This window comes from Seriola lalandi, unplaced genomic scaffold, assembly GCF_002814215.2.
Source record: "Seriola lalandi dorsalis isolate HSWRI2012SDOR001 ecotype SW California unplaced genomic scaffold, Sedor1 jcf7180002052001, whole genome shotgun sequence".
NCBI lineage: Eukaryota > Metazoa > Chordata > Actinopteri > Carangiformes > Carangidae > Seriola > Seriola lalandi.
In genome coordinates this window covers 1-1,121 of record NW_019522554.1, presented here as the reverse complement: position 1 = coordinate 1,121, position 1,121 = coordinate 1, and the positions used below count along the sequence as shown (strand labels likewise).

The window sequence follows — 1,121 nt, the reverse complement described above, 5'->3', positions numbered from 1 at the left end:
TGTGTGTCTGTAGTCACTGTCTGTGTGTCTGTAGTCACTGTTTCTGTGTCAGTAGTCTTATTGTTTGTGTGTCTGTAGTCACTGTCTGTGTGTCTGTAGTCACTGTTTCTGTGTCAGTAGTCTTATTGTTTGTGTGTCTGTAGTCACTGTCTGTGTGTCTGTAGTCACTGTTTCTGTGTCAGTAGTCTTATTGTTTGTGTGTCTGTAGTCACTGTCTGTGTGTCTGTAGTCACTGTTTCTGTGTCAGTAGTCACTGTCTGTGTGTCTGTAGTCACTGTTTGTGTGTCAGTAGTCTTACTGTTTGTGTGTCAGTAGTCACTGTTTGTGTGTCAGTAGTCACTGTTTGTGTGTCAGTAGTCACTGTTTGTGTGTCAGTAGTCACTGTTTGTGTGTCAGTAGTCACTGTTTGTGTGTCAGTAGTCACTGTTTGTGTGTCAGTAGTCACTGTTTGTGTGTCAGTAGTCACTGTTTGTGTGTCAGTAGTCTTACTGTCTGTGTGTCTGTAGTGGTAAAAGCTGACTCGGCAGCCTCCTGTGCCTCTCCTGCGATCTCTCTGTTCTGCTCATTTTTCTTTTTCAGAGCTTCCATCTCGTTCTTCAGATCTTCAGGTCGACGATTGATCAGCTTTGTCTCAATATTTTCCAGTTTGTCCTTAATCTGAAATATGACAGAAAAAAACATGTATAAACACATTATATTATCACCGAACAGAAGTGACATATCTAAAATCTTCTTGATGTTTACGTCTTGGATTTGCTCTTTGCTCATGTCTCCGTCTCGGCTGGCTGTTTCCAGGTCATTGTTAGCTTTGTCCTGAGCTCTCTCTGCTTCAGAAATGTCTCTTCTGATCTCTGTCACATCGATGTCCTTTGTCCGCTCCCTAAACACAAGCAACAAAAACCACAAAGACTTCTTCATGAAGAGAGCAGGACTGTGACCAGATACCAGACGAGCGTGTTCAGTCAGTCACTCATCGATCAGTCAGGAGGTAAAGTTAACAGATGTTTCATGTTGTTGAGCTTTAAATAAAGTTAATGTTTAAACTGAAGTTTTGTGTTTTTAGAAACTGACTTGAGTTTCTGAGCTTCCTGCAGCAGGTCCTGGGTGGCCATGGTGCGCTC

General features: G+C 42.5%; 1 protein-coding gene across 1 annotated transcript; it reads right to left on the bottom strand.

The window, feature by feature from the left end:
- Nucleotides 1–489: 489 nt before the first annotated feature.
- On the bottom strand, nt 490–1,115 carry LOC111649798 (uncharacterized; the record flags this gene model as incomplete). The annotated part of the gene is made up of 3 exons (XM_023399490.1): nt 1,072–1,115; nt 745–880; nt 490–657 (listed from the first exon to the last, which is right to left on the bottom strand). Coding segments are annotated over exons 1-3 (345 nt in total), but the record flags the coding sequence as incomplete, so codon positions are not given.
- Between the last annotated feature and the right edge of the window lie 6 nt (nt 1,116–1,121).